We start from the raw sequence: 16,784 nt of genomic DNA, 5'->3' as shown, positions 1-16,784 counted from the left end.
AAAGATGAGCATGTGAGCTGGCAGGTAAGGTTTGCCAGCTTAAAAGTGGGAAGAGGATCGTAATGACTGAAATTAATTTGGCTCAAAGATCTATACAGCTGACATTTTGTAGAATTAAGTGCCATAAACTCCAAGGTAATTTCCGAAAATGTACACCCTGTGGAAATGTCAATAAATTCAGAATAATTCATTTTAAGTACAAAAGGTTTCATCCATCATAAGTGACATTTTCAGTTCTCGCGCTAAGGTTTCATTCCCCGCTATCTCACACTGACCCTCAATCACATGTGTGGGTTTCTTTTTAGTTTTTACTTTACTTCTTGCTTGTTTTGATGCACTCCTGCAAAGCTATGGGGAGAGGATGTTCGGATATTTTAAATCTGATTATGTAAATTTCTTTGATCGAACTTGCTTGATCAACCTTGATCTTAAATGCAGTTGTCACAGTGGCTGTTAAGAGTTTAAAATGTTAAAAAACACTACATTTAGTCACCTTACCTTGTCATTTGCAAGCTCCTTCATCATTTCAAGTGTTAATTTGAAGATAAATGATTTTTGTATATATATATATATATATATATATATATATATATATGAATCCTATTAATGAATTTCACAATGTTTATGACCTAATGATTTAAAAAAGGGGCTATTACAATGTCGTACAGGAATGTACTTATTCACAGGCATCTCTTTCCCAATGTAAGTCCATGGGGAGAAGTCCTTTTGGGCCTAATGGCGTCATGTGACCTGGGAGTTGTAATTCCACAGTTGGCCACTATGTCTAATTGCCTTCAAAGCCTGGCGCTCCTCCTGGGGGCTTGGTTTGGAGCTGCTGCGGTCTAGTACTGCAGCTTCTCTCAGGCTCTGCAGGTTGATGATATTTGAGGGCACCTGACGATTGAGTCAACTTTTTCAATTCAATCCTTTTGTTAACTGTCACAGTGGCTGGTAAGTTGATTAAATTTACCCACCCACAGGGGCTAATTTCTAACCCTGTTGTAGGGAGCAATGGAGAATATTATTAAACCAGGAAGATAGGGTGGGACACAGAGAAAAAGTTGCAATTACAAATCTGTCTGTCACTTCAGCACCACGGACAGTGCCATGGATTGTTCAATACACAGAACAGTTAGGCTACTAATATTTCAGAGCCATTGTCGGGGCCATACTTTCAAAGTGACACAAACCTTAGTCAAAGCGTTTCTTTCTTTTTTCAATTGTTCCCAATGAGAGGTCGTATGTGGCCTAGAGACAAAACGCATTCTGACCTTTTTGGGCGGCCCATTGTTCTACTTGGAAATCTCTGAACTTTCCAGAAAGGCTCTGGTGTTGTCACTGTCCCTCTCTTTCTTATATTAGATGTAACACTGGTAGCCAAAAAGCGCTTGGAACGCATTGTTGATGAAGCGCTGGGATAAGCGCTCGGCAGTATTCTATATGGACAAACACGCACCCTAAAGCATCAATGAGTCAGGCATAACATATTCAACTAAACAATCCTTCTGCCCTGCACTCGCTGCTACTAGAGGATGGAGAGTGGAGATGACCGGTTAACAAGGGGCATTTTTGTAATTTTCTAACAAGGGGATATCATACCGCTCTCAAATTTCCTACTGGACTTGCATACACACACATACACAGACTGACTCCTTGTGTTTTAGTTAGATGTCATAGATTATATCGTATTTCTTTATTTCGGCATTGGATAGCTTTGTTCATGTTCCCCTTGTATTTCTGTTGGATATTCAGTTCTCTAAATTAAATTTGGTGAAAAAAAGTTAAATATTAAGCAGTTGGAAAATACCTAGTGTGATAAAAATGCTCTGGTGTCTGTCAGTGACCCAAAACCATTAAGACACTTACTGTCCGTATTTTCCATTTAATGGAACTTGGAGTGTGGAGATGAAACGGTGGGAGAGCCGTGAACAGCAGTAATAATTTTTGGAACAAATGTATCCCTGTTTGCATGTCAGTAAATCTTTCTATCTGTGAAAAAATGCAGTTTCATGGACATTGCATTGATTTCACTAACCTCTTCACTTTAAGGGCGATTTTTAACTGATTCAATAATGAATAATTGTATCACTTATTTCAAGAAATTCAAGGTTCTTTTGAAGTGTTTCTTCACCAGTTTCTGTTACTACTTTACTGATGTGAACAATATCACCAACAAAGGATTACATAAAATGAAAATGAGAAAAGGCTGACTGCAGTTTAAAGCTAACACATTTAGTATTTTAAAGGTCTGTTTCATTAAACTACTTGGCTCCGTCTATTAGCAAAGTTAAGACAAACCAAGATGATACAAATACTGCAGAGGCCAATGAGGATTTCTAAATGCGCCAGGATCAATGACATTGAGGGGTGCTCTGAAATCTATAAGCTAGACAGCTGATAGAGAGCACTGGTCTGGGGATGATAGCAAGATCATGATCTAGTAGTTCTTAGTCAAGTGGAGCAGTGGATTTTGTCTCAGCTCATGTTATTATTTCAGACTCATTAAAAAAAAAGATGTATTACCTGCCACAGCGAATAAGAGCCAATAGCTCCCAAAAAACAACCACAATGAGTGATTCAACATTTTATGGTGACGACATCCAAAAAAAACAGTGGAGCACTCGCCTATCAAAACCTTGTTTACACGAATCCTTCTTTGGTTTTATTGCTACGCTTGTTCCATACAACAATGCTGTGAGGAGGTGCTGGGAGAAGAATCGTGGGCAGACAGTGATGGGTGGTGAAAAGGGGGCTTTTATTTGTTTGGTACATTTTGCAGAACAAAGCTGGTTCAGTATGGAGTTTGTCTCTCTGTCTGGTGCTGCATACAGCGTTCATGCAGCCTCCCGTCCCTCGCCCTTTATTATGCTGCACATGGGTGACATAGGACTGAACTAGTGCGGGCTGCTCCAGCTGCATCTACTTGTGAGCCCACAGGGAATGGTGTGTGTGTGTGTGTGTGTGTGTGTGTGTGTGTATGTGTGTACTCTGCTTGCGCACCAAGGCTGCCAGAAAATATGGGTAGAGCACATGATTGCAGGGCTCTGCACTTACCTAAGCTATTCACAGGCTCAGCATCACACAGTTGATTCAGCACCTTGCTAATAGCGCACACATTAACTGCAGCACAGATCAGAGGAGTGCAGTAATGAGAGGGAGCCCGGCATTTATTGCCTCTGTGTGTGTCCGTGTGTGTGTGTGTGTGTGTGTGTGTGTGTGTGTGTATATATGTGTGTGTGGACGTGTTGAGCAAATGTGTGCATGGTGCGTCTAGTGTGTGTTTGTTAGAGAAAGAGAAATAGCGGGAGAGAGAGAGGGACAGAGAGAGAGAGGGAGAGAGAGCGGACGTGTGTTGGTGAGAGCTGGGTGGAAGGATGTCTGCTCATGTTTGAACTGCCTCACATGCTCAAAGGGAGAGTCAAGGCACAAATTCAGCAGAGGCAGAGAAACAGACGTCTCACGTGGGGACACATCTTGTTCATCATTTGTGGGGAAGCAGAGAAGATTTGGCAATGCCTGCCGAAGTGAAAGAGGTAAGTGTGCGGTGGAATGGCTCTATTTGCTCCGTACCCTCCCTCTTTTTTTGCCTATCAGGTTTTTTTTTTCTTCCTGCAGAAAACTGTAGCCCCTCCACAGCTTTGCGTTCTGCCGCTGTCATGATGATTGAAGGAGGCATGAGTCGCCTCATCTCCTTGCTTCTCACTGCTGTTCGGTGCAGTCTCCTTGTCTGCATGGGGACATGATGCTAACATCTTCATCAAGTGTGTGTCTGTCTGTGTGTCTGTGTGTGTGTGTGTGTGTGTGTGTGTGTGTGTGTGTGTGTGTGTGTGTGTGTGTGCACGCGCATGGCCGTGCGTGTGTGCAAATGCATAGGCAAGCTTATAAGGGGGATAATGTTTGATTGCACCATGAGGGGAGGTTGTTCCTCCAGGGGGAAAATGCTGCACACACTCTGGTAAGTGTATTACCATGATGTATCAGAGAGACATTAAATCTGACCATGCAGCATTTAACTATTTGAGGATCAGAGGAGTGAAAAGAGGCTCCAAATAGAAACTTTCAGAATGAATATCATTCCTTTCCTTTTTTTGGGATGTCAATTTCAATTAGTATTTTCTCTAAACACACCAGCCTGGTTGACTTACAACTAAACAAGGTGTATTGCATAATGGACAAGCCTGAATTCATAGGAATCTTTTTAATGCATGGCTCATTTCAGTGACATTGTGATTCACAATGTACAGTGACAAATTCTGTACACTTACAGCAACCAATATGCGCATCACTGATTCAAGAAATAGTGGAAGGCAGATGAGTTGTGACAAAGTTGTGACTAATGTCTTCTGACATCAGTGGGCTGATGTCATGTTTTATTATCCAACGGAAGCATTACTCGTTCAATCCCACAGTTTGATAAAGACAAACTGCCTGTTAAAGCTGATTTATTCTGAGTTTGATCACTACAGAACGACTGGCCCTGCTGATTTAATTGCAATCCAGAGTGCTCATTTTTTAAAATCATCTTTGCTTTCTGAAATGGATTTGTGACAGGTTTGAATCATGGCTTGTGCCTGTTGTGCCCTTGAGCTGGTCACCAAAATGTGAACTCACTCAGCATTAGATCAGAGTCTCCCAAAATAATACCCTGGCTGCAACTGGCCTCAATACTGAGAGTTGACGGGAACAGGATGCTAATCATGCCATTGTGTCTCCTGCATCGCTGCACCTAACATCTATATATCATTCTTTGATATTTTTTTAAGCTGAAGTCAGATTCAGAATCTTCATCTCGACCTATTTGGCTCTGTGAGCACACTTAGTTAGTGATGGTGCAGTGAGTTATTTAAATGAGCCTTGACTCACAGCGGCCCAGCCTTCCCTGGAGCTTGAATCAGATGGGGACAGCACACAGGCCCCTGTCTGGCCTATTATCGTCCTCCAAATCCTTAATCAAGCTGTATGTAGACAACAGAAGTACCCCGTCTGTTTTTGGGCCTAGCGTTCATTTAGTGCTGCCTAACAAAACCCAATCAACCTTCCCCGTGGGTGTTTAAGCCAGGATGATATCCCTGCTGCCAATTTCTCCTGTGTGACCCTTTCATCTCCTCGTCCCTCTGACACATTTTGCACATGGATATGAGGGGCCCTTGTGTTTGAAAAAAAAAAAAAAGTCAAGCCATCTCCCTCCACATCCAGTCAGCTGTTCCCTGCAGCCTGATTTAACGCAGTGGAGTTGAGTTCTCGGCACTTGTTCGGTTCAATGCAGCAGCCCCACAAAGAAGAGTTTTGAGAAATTTAACAGCTTTTTTTAATTTATTTTTATCTCAGTGCATCGTTCAGGATATTTTGTCGGTGCTATTCTCTTCAAATGAAAATTGATTTAGAGTGGATAAGCAATTCAAATGGTGAAATGGGTTATACATGATGTAGTTGAATTGATTTTATTTACTATAAAGCCTTTTAATTGTTAACTGTTTTGATGGGCCATTTGCATTATTGTTTGCCCTAGATTTTATAGAAATTCCGCTGGGCAGTCAGAAGGCCCTCAAGACTGAAAAGAGGTGTATCTGATAATTGTATATTGATTGAGATCAGTTGTGCAGGGAAGCAAAGTTTTGTAGACGTGCCGAAATGAATGTGAAGTTTATTAGAAAATCAGCATATAATGTGTTCATAGTCAAATACTGCCTCCAGTTCTGTCTCAGTCCAAGATGCTGAATAATTTATCCACTCTGGTTGATGAAACCCATTTTGTTGAAAAGAAAAAGAGAATTTAAATTCTACTTGAAATAAACAAGTGTAAATTACAGAAAAATCCACATGTTGTACCAGAGCAGCAGCTGGCTTATTGATTCAAGCATCAGTGGTGGTAAATCAAGTCTCACACCAAATAACTTCAATGACAATAACTTCCAGTTCCATCTTTCTCTAGGCTATATTGTCAAGGGGCACTTTTTATACATGCTTTCATGGAGAACGTGTTTAGAAGGAATCAAGCATACAAATATGTCTGAAATGACCAGTTTTTGTCTTTACCCCGTCCTGGTTTATGACCCAACACAACACTGTCTGTGTCCACGCTTTGTTACTTCTTCTTTTGGTACACAGTGGTCTGATCTGCGGGAGCCTCCCTCTCTGTCAGTATTTGTACATACCAACAGAAGTAAATCGCTCCCTGAAATGAACATAACAACTAACTTTATTCTTTTAACACCGGCTAGTGGCACATTCAAACTGGAATTTAGCTTGGAAGTTTAAATTAACAAACCAAACACGCATGCGTACGACAAATGATTCCTACTCATTGTCTATGCCAATAACATACTCATAAGCAATTATCACCTGATAGAGATAAGCTAACCGATATATTGTTCATCCCAGTCTGCCCCACAAGGATATGACACCGGAGAATCCCCCACAGCCATTTCATTAAATATCTGATAAATGGAATCTCTCATCCTTTATTATATCTGTCTAGATGTCGTTTTTGCTTTCTACACATGATCCCTGGCTCTGCACCAGCTTGAGTATTGTTGTCCTATGGACCGCTCAATTAGATTATAGTTCATCAAATCGCTGAAACACAGAAAAAATGTCTGATTATACAGACAGTTCAATTTTATTAGTGTGCATATTGACATTTCTCAGTTTACATTCAACAGACCATGTTTCAAATTATACAAATTACATGGTAATGGAGAAGAAATGAGTTGTACTGTCAAGGCTGACTTTACTCACAACTCTTCATCAAATGTAGCTCCCTTATCGTATGAAGACGACTTGAATGACTTTGTGTGCTGTCATGGTGTCACCACCCGGTTGTCCTTTCCCTGTTGTGTATAATGCAAACATTGTGTACATAATACACTCACATGATGCTGATCATCCAAAGTTACTGTCTTACTTTTTTCTGTCTGTGCTGTAGGAGCAGAGTTCAGAGGGGCCTCCTCCACTATCTTTGTCCCAGGAGGTGAAAGAGGCGACTCTGGATAACCCAACTGCCAATGACGAACTGGACACGCCCACCTCCATCGCCTCTGTGATGACCACGACCAATGAGAGCTCTACAGAGACCGACACGCCGCAGCAGACAGACACTGAGGTTCATGACTTAATGATTGGTGATGCATTTATCTGGCTTTGTTTTTTGTCACCACCTACTGACTTCCTACAGTTTTAACAGAATATTCGATCAATTGGCAAAGACCACGAAGTCCAAAAAGTTTTAAAGCCATTTAAAAAAAACTGTTCTGGCCATAATATTAAATATTTGTCTTAACTTGTAAACATATAACTTTTTATTCAAGATTTTTCACAAATTTATTTCATTCACTTAATTATTTATTCAGTTATATACTTTAATTGTCAGCTTATAAGAACCATTTCTCACTTCTGTGAATCCCTAAATCTTCCTAAAACGTTTTAATTTGACATCTTTTTAATTGATTATCACCAAAAAGAAAAAGCATCCGAAAGGAAGTTTTCTAAAAATTCACGACACACACAAAACGATTGCTTTTACCTGAGGTACCTCCAGGGAGTCTGATCTCAGACGGGCTATAACACTGAGTTTCAGTTACATTGAAAGAGAAGTAATTATCAACCAACGGTACAATGAAACAATCATGCAATCATGTTCTATTGTATTGAGTTGGTACATATTTACATGTCTTTGTGTTTCAAATTTTTTTTGTCACATTCTGCTAGGAAAGTGTTAAAACCAAATTCAGTCAACTAAACCAGACAATTAGATTTCCTACAGTTTACAATCAGAGAAATCATTATTGTTTGGTAGGAAAGAAGAATTAATTTACTGTCGGTAACAGAAACATCTTTGGTTTATTCCAAATAAATTAAAACCAAAAAGTTCCTGCTGTGACTAGGGATGCCCAAGCAGAACATAAATGTGCAGAAATGCACAGTTTCCCAATGTTTCGTCCACTGCAGGTAACGTTAGCGATGCCATGCAGAGTTTGATAATGAGAACAGGCTAATCAATGAAAGCTAATCGCTCAGCTAATGGTTTAGCTGCGACTGTTTTTTAAGGATTTGGGCACTTTTTGTATGTTGTCGGGCTGAGGCTGCCACCATGACTCAAGCTCTTCAAGAAAGTCTATTTGTTTACATATGAATAATAAAGCAATGTCAATTCTTTTTTAATTGTCTTTTTTTCCCCTCACAAAATAATAAAAAAGAACCGATAAGAGTATCGATAATTAACCAAACCAATAAGCAGTATTGATAATAGTACTAGTATCAATAAAGTCCTAACGATCCCCATCCCTAGCTCTGACTGTAAACACGACAAATTGGTGGCATTTAATTAGAGCGAGGGAACCTGAGACCTTTCAGAAAAAATGGGATTTTAAAGACTAACAGAAACTCGTATTAGATTTTTTTTTTTTAGATAATAGTTGTGGTGCATCAATCCTTGTAGGAGTCCAAGGCTGTGGAACAAGAGGGTGAACAGGCCCCCAGTGAGACCCAAGAATCCGCAGAGACACAGCAGGAGGACTTCCAGACATCGGACACACCTGATCTCACAACAACTCCAGAGGTTCAAGATAACGCTCCTATTGAGCAACTGATTCCTGAAGCAAACATTGAACCCATTGAGTCCGTTACACCGACCACACCGACCACAACGACCAGCAGCACGACCACAGCACCCCCTCAACCTCCGGTGGTGCAGCAGCCTGAGGAGCCTCAGCCAGTGAACCCAGACAGGCAGAGCAGAGTGTACACCCTCCCTGACAGCTACAGAGGCATCGGGGGTGACGTATGTGCAGGGTATGGAAGCCTGTCCCGCACCACCATCCACGGCTACTGGCCCGCCAAGAGCTTCCAGCCCGGGGCTCACTACACCTTACCCTTCCTCAGGGACAGCTACGCTCCGGCAGGCCTTGGCAGCCAAACAGAGGAGGACGGCCTCAGCGAACGGGGAGAAAACCCTCTGGACATGAAGACTGACCACCCAGCTGGCAGTTACCCAACACTTGGGGGAATCCACCAGTTCAGACCGATCACCACCATGGAGCTCCTCAGGGAGCCCTCGAGAACCAGGTAAGAGGATGGTACATTAGATCAAACTTCATTGATCCCTCAGGGGAGACTGTGTAAACGGGTTTCAAGTATGTTTGTGGTGTCCATGGTACCCAGATGTGGGGTCAAACACCAGTCCCTTCATGTATTTAGCCAATTTGAAAGGGCCGTGGGAGAATCATCGGTAACATCTATGTATTGCTTTGTCACTCAGTCACTAAAGTACACTGAAAAATGTCTTGTTTATTTAAGGTCAATCAAAATCTTGAAACAAACCCATTAAACATTTTTTTGTCAGAAAGCAGGCAAAGGATACTCAGTCTGTGTCACTGAAATGAGATCCCCTTTAACAAAGGCTACTAAACAGCCACTTCTAAACACAATTCACTTTTGACATTCATTGCATCAATAATGTACAACAGTTTTTACTAACAGGAAAACATTGTGACAACTAATACTATATGTAAAGTCAACGTGACCAAATGCCTCGACACCAAGCCAATATTTGCCTCGAGGGTTTACCTCATTATCTACACAGTTTGACACAGTTATATTTTACACAAAATAACCCATTAATGTTAATCATATATGCTTTTGAAAGCTTTGAATGAATAGATGAAACTAAAACCAAATTTGCCTAATAATCCAACTGAAGTGCCATTTCTTAAACGTCTGACAAGTGGACAGATTCATAGGTTTTTCACAAATGAAACAACCAAAAAAATGAAAGTAAAGCAAGAGAGAATATATGTGTGTAGTGCTGTATACTGACACAGTATGGCAGCAGTAGTAACAATGCCCAAATCAACTCTCTGCCAATTTGATCACAGAGGACACCCTGTGAAAATTCTATATCATACTTTGTAGCTGCACAGACACCTGGCAGTGGCCTCTGTCTCGGTCCTGTGAGTCAGCCTGGACAATAGAAAGACATATGGACAGCAGTTAAGTCGCAGCTGGTATCAATCAGGAATGGCAGCCTGCTGCAGAGTCGATAAATAAGGAGGTTTCACCTGTTATTGCCTGCCAGAAGCTTTTCCTTATCCCATATATAGTGACAGAACTGTTAACAAAAGATACAAGCAACTCACTTATGCTGTTAAAATCCCAAAAGCCCAGTCTATTAAACTAAGAGATGCTATTAAACCAGTTTCATTCTAAAAGGAATAGTTTGACATTTGGGGAAATATGCTCATTCACTTTCTTGATGATAATGAGATGAGAAGATCAATACCAGTCTCATATTTGTCTGAACAAGTGTTCAATTAGGAGACGGTTATCTTAACTTTGCATTAAGACTGAAAGCAGAAGGGAAACAACAAGCCTGGCTCTGTCCAATTGTACCAAACTCTGCCTGGAGTCTTTTTGTCACTGTGAGGAGACTCCAGGATGTAACTGTCCTGCCAAGAAGAAGAAGAGCAGCACATAGCCCCCCTTAACATCATAACTTGTTGTTTTTACACTCAGTTTTTTTGGGGGAATAAACAAACTTTATATAACATGTTATTTAGTGAGCCTTAGAGATGCTGGTAGGTGTTTGGATAGAGCCAGGCTAGCTGTTCCCCCTGTTTCCAGTCTTTAGGTTAAGCTAAGCTAATCAGTATGTCTGTAATGCTGACTGTATTGTACACATTGTAGTATTAATCTTCTTTTCTCAACTTTCAGCAAAAGCCAAATTAGTGTAGTTTTCAAAATGTTGATTAACAATATAAAATGCTCCTACACAGGTGTTTTCAGCTAATCTGGCTTATTAGACCTCTTCTCAGGACTGTGTGGCCGTTTGTAGACTGTAATTGATTGACCATCTTCCTGAGTGTCCTGTTAGCTTTGCTTGACCTGTTAGGGTTGGACAAATTACACCTTTATCATTCTCATTGGTAAAATGGAGATTTGTGACCCCATTTATTCCAATCAAATCTCCAGCCCACCTTCAACCTGAGCAGAGGTCTAATCAGCCTCAATAACTGAATACACCTGTTCAGAGGCTTACAAATTCAAGATTAATGTTTGTGTATTTTTCTGTTTGCATGGCTTTCTCTGTGTCCTCAGAGGTGGATACGATGACGCCTTCATGGCCCAGCTGGAGGGGAACCTGAATCCTTTCTTCCAGGCCATGTGCAGAGCACAGACCCTGCAGTTCCCCCACAAACGCAGCAGCATGGTCAGCCTGGACAGCATCCGCAGAGACCCACGCTGGAGAGACCCCAACCTGCATGAGGTGATCTCGATGCTCAGCCACCCAATGGACCCAGTCAAGTCCAATGCGGCCGCCTATTTGCAGCACCTGTGTTATGAGAGCGACCGCATCAAGCAGGAGGTGCGCGCGCTGAACGGGGTGCCGATCTTGGTGGAGTTATTGGACCACCCTAAGCCTGAGGTCCACCGCAAGGCCTGCGGGGCTTTGCGCAACATATCCTACGGAAAAGACCACAATAACAAAATGGCCATCAAGAACTGTGATGGCATCCAAGCTTTAGTCCGACTAATGAGGAAGTCTAGCAGCATTGAGGTCAAAGAGTTAGTCACAGGTACCGCTCAATTCTTCACTCTTCCTGGAGCCAAAACCTGCAATCTTTCCTTTTTTTCTCAACAGCATTTGTATTCTTCCCTTTGCAGGAACTCTGTGGAACCTCTCCTCACATGAGCCGCTGAAGATGATGGTGATCAACAATGGGCTTCAAACACTGACTGATGAGATCATCATCCCACACTCAGGATGGAGGAGAGACTCAGCCAACCCCTCCAAACTGCTGAGTGCTGAGTGGACCATAGTCTTCAAGAACACCTCTGGATGTCTGAGGTAACCTTTGCTTCTGTCGTGGAAGAAATGACAACAGCCTCTAAAAGTGTACTTGTGGTGGATTGAGTTCTCGCAGCTTTGCTAACAAAGTTGTTTCTGCAGGAACGTCAGCTCAGATGGGGCGGAGGCTCGGCAGAGGTTGAGGGAGTGTGAGGGGCTGGTGGACGCGCTGCTTCATGCCCTTCAGTCAGCTGTTGTCAACAAGGATACTGATAATAAGGTCACTGACTTGAAATTAGAGACTAACATTTTTTTTTATTTTTATAAATTGATATTATACCAAACTTTTCTTGAAAGGCACAGTCAAATGAGTTATTTTTCAGAAATGGTCAGTTACTCCCCATTAAGTATCGTCTTCTACCTGAATCTACTGAGACTTGTTTCTCATACTTCCCTCATTTAGCATCAAATTTAAGTTAATAGCCTGTTCATAACTGCATTAGGATTCAGACTTTTAATGCAAGTCACCAAAGTAATCAAAGACTGGATAACGTTCTACAAAGTGGCATTTCCTCCTAACTTTAATGTTGATAGGAAAACTCTCCGATACATTATATTTTGAAAAGGGACCTAGACTTCGACAGCGTAAACACCTGTATGATTCCTGCTGCTGTACACTTTTCTGCAGAGCATCTTTGATTGAAATCTTCTGTCATTGTCCTCAATTCAGTCAGTAGAGAATTGCGTGTGCATCCTGCGAAACCTGTCCTATCACGTTCACAAAGAGATACCAGGAGCGGAGCGATTTCAGGAACCCCATGCTAATACTCTGATGAGATCAGTGGGACACCAGAAGAAGAAGAATGAGACCGACTGCTTTGGAGGGAAAAGACCCAAAGGTTGGTAGCCAGTTATTGATGTTGATGATCAGCAGGATGTGTTTGAGATTCAAGTCTGATAGTGCTTCATCTGTTTTAGCAGCCTGTGCTATTTAAAGCCCCCGAGCCATTTTCAGAAGATGTTACCGTTTATTTTATTGCTTTATTCTTTGTTGTACTTCCTCTCCTCCCATACACTCCACATACATGTTGTAGTTTTCAATAGGATCTGTGTTTGGGCTTTTAGCTGAAGTTTAATATTTCTTGCCCTTTTTCATGCCAATGAGAGCCTGAATATTATATTTCATTACCCTGCATGTGCAGAAGTTGATGATGTATTTTTCTCTGCAGGAGAACTGACAGGTCCCAAGATTTGAATAGCTTGTTTATATTTTGTTACATCAGTTATGTGATTTTTACACCACGCAACTGAATGTTTTTAAACTGAAGAAAAAAAGAAAAGAGAAAAAGAGATCATAATTTGAATTACAGCTGATATACAGTAACTAATAGGCTGCAGCAGTCTGTGCTGCAAGACACAGCTTAATGCAGGAACAATAGCGTTAGAGTTAATTGTGATTTAAAGTTTTATGGCTTTCCCCCACTACTAACCTTTCAGCTAATTGCGCAAAATTGACAAATGCCTCCCTGAGCCCCCCCCCCCCCCCCCCCCAGTGACTCACCACATGCTCAGTGTGTTCTGCTGCTGCATAATATGGTCTTTGACATTGTTCTTCTTTTCCCTTCAAACCATATTCACCAGAGGAGTGGTTCAATCAAGGTCAGTCTGCTCGTTACTGCTGACTGTTTTTGAGGTCGTGATACTGTGATTTAATACAACATCATATTTGCTGACATAATGAAAACCAGTGTTTGTATCTGTGTGCATGTATGTGTCTGTGATGTACAGGTTGGAAAAATGGATTAATGGACAGAAAATACGGTACATTGGATTTACCAAAACGTACAGAACAAATGAAAGGTATATACTTAACAAATGTAATATTAACTTCACATAAAACATTTTAAATTGAACACAAATAGTGACTGTGATACATCTCATTATGAAATAAGTAAGCTATACATTCGGCTTTTTTCTGACAGAATAAAGGTAGATACATTATGACGAGCGTTCATCATATATCATCATCATCATACAGCACTATAATCAAGCATCAGTATCTGCTTTCTGCGTTATGTTATCTGCTTTGTATGCATGATGTTGGCATGGCCTGAAAGACAATTAATTTAAATGCAAAGCCACACTCCAGCACCTGCACTACTTGAGGAGAGTTTCATTACTAAAACAAAATGACCCTCCAACTGAAATCTGGCAACATCTAGAGGAGGAACATTTTCTCTGGCAGGAACTGGAATTCGCTCAAGATACTGCCTTACACTGATGTATCTTTATTTGCTACTCCTAAACTGTCTTTACTCTTTTGTGTCTTTACCGGAAAGCTGCTGTTTTTAGCCATGCATGCATGCATATATGGGAATTTTTTACAGTATAGTACTGTGCTGAATACGGTATATGTGGATCCAGCTGCTGTTTGAACAGAGATCAAAGCTATGCTCGTGGCTCCCACACTCAAGCCAATGAATGCAAATCAGTATGGCCAGCATGTTACAGTCCCGGATGCTTTGTACTACTTGTCAGATGTCCAGCGATTTCCACTGGCTCAGTACAAAAAAACCAACTCTGCAGAGGTCTGACAGAGGTGCAATTTTGTTGCGTAGGGTTTCATTAAATTCATCGGCTTTTTTCTACTGGCCTGCCTACATATTGACCTAAACAAACCTAGATAAAGGAAATTGTGGAACAGAGTTGACATCATCTTTTTTTAAGGATTTAGCCACTGATGATCATGCAGGTACTTTACCACTGCTTGAATGTCATCCCTGACTTTCTCTGTCTTTCTGTTCAAAGGCTTGGAGCTGCTGTACCAGCCAGAGGTGGTGAGGCTCTACCTCTCTCTTCTCACCTGCAGTCACAACCACAACACCCTGGAGGCTGCCGCAGGGGCTCTGCAGAACCTCGCTGCGGGACACTGGGCTGTAAGTAGATGGAACAATTCTAGTTTTTAGACTCTTTGCGCAGTGGTTGTGATTATGGCGAGCATCCCAAACATAAAAATGGTCTTTATAAAGCTGGAAATGGGAGCATTAAACATTAAATTGATGTAGTTATCAAGTGACACATTGTTGGCCCAGTTTATATCCAAGTAAGATCACCATGGCTGCTATCATAGTGTCCTTGTGTCTATGGAGCTGGTCCAGGATTTGTCTCTTTATGACATTATCATTAGCACTGTCTCTGCTCATAGTAAGGAGAGACTTGAAATGAATAACACATCAGTTTGGGGGGCTTTGGGCTTTTTAACCATTTTCTTTGTTTGGCTACACTGTGCCGGGTCAGATTTAGTTCATTGGTAGCCTCCATGCCCACAGCTTTGTTCTTGGCTGGTTTGGTTGTATTTCAGTGGCTGCATCAATGTTCAAGTGTGCAGAAGAATGGAGATGTGGGGTTGATCATCTTTCTCCAACTAGACTCTCTAGATTTACTTTCCTACCAGCCTGTATGATAAACAATCACTTTTACTGGAGTAAGTGGATCCACAGGCCTGTTAAATAATGGGCTTTGCCAAGACGTACTGCGCCATGAATGCCACTATAATTTAAGATCAACGATCTGGCTCAGATTGAAAGAGTTTTAAATTCCTTAGATTTTGAAATCTAGTTGCATCATACAAAAGAGCAGAACTTAGTTGTTACTTATGGTATTTATAATGTATACTTGTGGTGATATTAGTGGTTTTGTAAAGGTGGAGAGATGAGTGGGTAGTTGAGATATGAAGAAGGACCCCAGAAGCAAAATCCCAGCTACTCACAAACATCGCTCAGCTGTATTTTGTGTTTGCTTTTGCAGTGGTCCAGCTACATCCGGGCCACAGTGAGAAAAGAGAAGGGGCTGCCTATTCTGGTGGAGCTGCTGCGCTCAGATGTGGACAAAGTGGTGCGAGCTGTGGCTATTGCTCTTCGCAACCTGGCGATGGACAGAAGAAATAAAGACTTAATAGGTACAGCCTTCTAACTCTCATCTGCATACATGGCTTTGCATCTGCACACTAACTTTGCTATGTTGTCGCTCTGTCATACAGGGAGCTATGCTTTGAGAGACCTTGTCGGTAATCTGCCATGTGGGCAGCAGCACCCAGCGAAGAATCTAGAGGGAGATACAGTGGTGTCTATTCTGAACACCATCCATGAGATCATCACAGATAGCCCAGAGAACGCCCGAGCGCTCATACAGGGTCATGCAGTGCAGAAACTGGTAGCCATCAACAAGTCAAGGTACTCCAATGTCTTTCAACTTAATTGTAAACTTGTATACAGTTTTCTGAATATGAACGACATTCCAAACTAAACAATGAAAAAAAAGATCAAATAACAATGGTGCAGCTTGTTATACAGCTAAAGTTTCATATATTTCCTTTTTTCAAAATCTGACAAAGAAAGAAGAAAGAAACAGCATTGATACTATAGTATTTGTTGCAGGCCACTGCTTAATATTGGTTTGTACTTCCGACACAGCCTCGATGCAATAGCTCATGATATTATGAGCATCCTATCCCACGGCAATCAGGAATGGATTTTAATTGATGGGACAGTATTGTCTCGGAGCTGTCCTCTGTTGTTTTCCACAAAGTCTAATGATTTGTCGTTAGCCAAGCAGCTCGGGAGACCAAGGCAGCTTCCCATGTGCTCCAGACAATATGGGCCTACAAGGACCTGAGGACCGCTCTGACCAAGGCTGGCTGGAACAAAAGCCACTTTAAGGTATTTTGTTGCCATTTCTTGGATCTGACATGGCTATACAAACAAAAGGAAAGCATGACATTCTGTTTGTCATACATTTTTTTTTGTGTTTCAAAGCCAACAAGTACCGGAGTGACTAAAAAATCCAAGAGTGGAAAGCAAGGCAGTGATGACATCACCCTGCCTCTGATGGACAAAAACCAAGGTCAGCAAATCATTGCATGCATTCCCTCAGCAAAATGTTGTTAAACCATCATCTAAATGAGCAAAGTGTCCTCTAGCTCAGGGAACAAAGCTGCTTTTAA

The 16,784-nt window shown here is 41.5% G+C and overlaps 1 protein-coding gene across 3 annotated transcripts in view; it reads left to right on the top strand.

The window, feature by feature from the left end:
* The window catches only part of arvcfa (ARVCF delta catenin family member a), a 28,673-nt gene that overhangs the window by 9,422 nt on the left and 2,467 nt on the right, over nt 1–16,784 (top strand). Inside the window, exons 1-14 of one of the 3 annotated variants that reach the window (XM_068706205.1) lie at nt 3,107–3,533; nt 6,926–7,102; nt 8,438–9,063; nt 11,092–11,570; nt 11,659–11,842; nt 11,945–12,062; nt 12,513–12,681; nt 13,424–13,441; nt 13,571–13,642; nt 14,591–14,718; nt 15,590–15,740; nt 15,822–16,014; nt 16,389–16,500; nt 16,597–16,684. In XM_068706205.1, the coding sequence (XP_068562306.1) occupies nt 3,513–3,533; nt 6,926–7,102; nt 8,438–9,063; nt 11,092–11,570; nt 11,659–11,842; nt 11,945–12,062; nt 12,513–12,681; nt 13,424–13,441; nt 13,571–13,642; nt 14,591–14,718; nt 15,590–15,740; nt 15,822–16,014; nt 16,389–16,500; nt 16,597–16,684 (2,536 nt within the window). In that variant the 5' untranslated portion in view covers nt 3,107–3,512. Of the gene's footprint in view, nt 1–3,105; nt 3,534–6,925; nt 7,103–8,437; nt 9,064–11,091; nt 11,571–11,658; nt 11,843–11,944; nt 12,063–12,512; nt 12,682–13,423; nt 13,442–13,570; nt 13,643–14,590; nt 14,719–15,589; nt 15,741–15,821; nt 16,015–16,388; nt 16,501–16,596; nt 16,685–16,784 lie in introns of those variants that run through there. The other 2 variants (XM_068706206.1, XM_068706207.1) reach the window with 2 other exon arrangements.

The sequence above is a fragment of the Cebidichthys violaceus genome, unplaced genomic scaffold (genome assembly GCF_023349555.1).
Source record: "Cebidichthys violaceus isolate CVI_PGR_0920_01 unplaced genomic scaffold, fCebVio1.0.p SCAF_12, whole genome shotgun sequence".
Classification (NCBI taxonomy): Eukaryota; Metazoa; Chordata; class Actinopteri; order Perciformes; family Stichaeidae; genus Cebidichthys; species Cebidichthys violaceus.
The sequence above is the reverse complement of the archived record's forward strand: the minus strand, read 5'-3'. Positions and strand labels throughout refer to the sequence as shown.